The sequence below is a fragment of the Pygoscelis adeliae genome, unplaced genomic scaffold (assembly GCF_000699105.1).
Source record: "Pygoscelis adeliae isolate BGI_AS28 unplaced genomic scaffold, ASM69910v1 Scaffold244, whole genome shotgun sequence".
In the NCBI taxonomy this organism is placed as follows: domain Eukaryota; kingdom Metazoa; phylum Chordata; class Aves; order Sphenisciformes; family Spheniscidae; genus Pygoscelis; species Pygoscelis adeliae.
The window spans coordinates 761,914-763,462 of record NW_008824648.1 but is presented as its reverse complement, the minus strand read 5'-3'; the positions used below and the strand labels follow the sequence as shown (position 1 = coordinate 763,462).

Here is a 1,549-nt window from a genome sequence, read left to right as displayed (position 1 = left end):
CTGCCCCACAGCCAGCAGCCGCAGGTGCAGTGAAGGGCTGGCAGCCCCCGCACCCACCCGGGGGGGGCCGCATCACCCCCTACTCTGTCCTGCTCATGCAAGTGCCTTCCGGACTTGGGGCCCAGCTGCCTGGACTCGGGGGGACGGGACACAGCCAGCTCCTGCCCCTCTCTGCTCTTATTTAATGGTCCCTCTTCTGAATAAAGGGACACAGTTTCCATTAGCCTTTGCCCTCCCTCCCTCTCTCCAGCCCCAGCCCTGAGCAGGCAGGGTGCTAACCCCCCCCAAGCCCTGCCTGGGGCTGGGAGTCCGGCAGCAAGGAGGCAGCTGTGGGCCCCTCCTCAGCATCCCTCCATGCCGGGGCTGTCCCCAACCAGGGGGAGAAACCACAGCGCACACAAGAAGTGAAGAGCGAGTTTTACTTCAGTAACTGAGAGAAGAAGCTGTACAAAGGTTTTTTCTCCCCCCCGAGCCCCCTGGGGCAAGGGTGGATTTTTTTTTCTTTTTTTTTTTTTTTTTGCAATAGACTCAAAAGAGCAGAATAAAAAGTTTGACACATTCGCAAAGTCAGTGCTGAAACCAGCCAGGTCCCGGGCGGCCAAGAACAGCGCGTGTGACAGCTCCCGTCCGCAGCCCTTCCGCTGTCCCCAGACCCCTCCCTGCACACCCTGGGCGCTCCTGCGGCCACGCTCCACCACCGGCACCTCGCTCCAGACGAGCATCCTCCAGCCCACCCTGGGGTGGTGGGGGCTGCCCCAGCCTGCCCCTCACCTTGGAGAAGAGGGAGCCCGCGGCCAAGGAAGTGACTGCACCGCTGCTCTTGCAGCATGAGGACCTCACAGCGCTGCGGACGGGGCTTTGCCGGCAGCCTCCGAGGCCCCAGCCATGCTTTGGAGAAGCAGCATGGGAAGGAAAGCCGGCTCCAGGCTGTGCCAGCCCTGTAAGGCAGCGGGGAGCCCCAAGTCAACCCTGGCTTTGAGGTTCACCTTCCCCTGCCAGGAATACTTACACGCTGTTACCCAACGCCCCCCGGGTACGATGCTCACACCCAAGCAGCACAAACAGGGCCGTTCCAGGCTGCTGCTGGGGGGGGGTCATGAGGCTCCAGCACATCAGCCCCCCATGCAGCCACGAGTGCAGCAATGGGTGCTGCCATCCCAAGGCTGCCTCCTCAGTGCTGGTGGCCACGGGGCTGTCTCTCTCCGAAGGGTTGCTGGTGCCGGAGCGGGGCTGGGGTGCAGGCAGCAGCACACACAGGAGCCCATGCTCAACTTGCTGCAGGAGGGAGCTGGGTCTCCCACTAAGTCCATGTAAAAATCTCATCCCCCCAGAGTGCAGTGCCTACCAGACATGGCTGGGTTTATGGTTTTGTTTGTTTTTTTAAACAGTTCCCAAAAAGCATCAAAAGTAGCCCCAAAAAACCCTCCCTGGTGGTCAGCTCGATCTGGTACTAAAAAGTGCAAAACTGTATCACAAAAACCGTTCAAAAGTTGTAAGAAAGCGGGGAGGGTGCAGAGGTGGCTGGGGTGGCAGGGAGGGGCCAGGTGCC

The 1,549-nt window shown here is 60.6% G+C and overlaps 1 protein-coding gene across 1 annotated transcript in view; it reads left to right on the top strand.

The window, feature by feature from the left end:
* NFKB2 (nuclear factor of kappa light polypeptide gene enhancer in B-cells 2 (p49/p100)) overlaps positions 1-33 on the top strand; it is a 6,863-nt gene extending 6,830 nt beyond the window's left edge. Inside the window, exon 16 of the mRNA XM_009322473.1 lies at positions 12-33. Coding sequence (XP_009320748.1) covers positions 12-33 — 22 coding nt within the window. The remainder of the gene's footprint in view (positions 1-11) is intronic.
* The last annotated feature ends 1,516 nt before the right edge of the window (positions 34-1,549 follow it).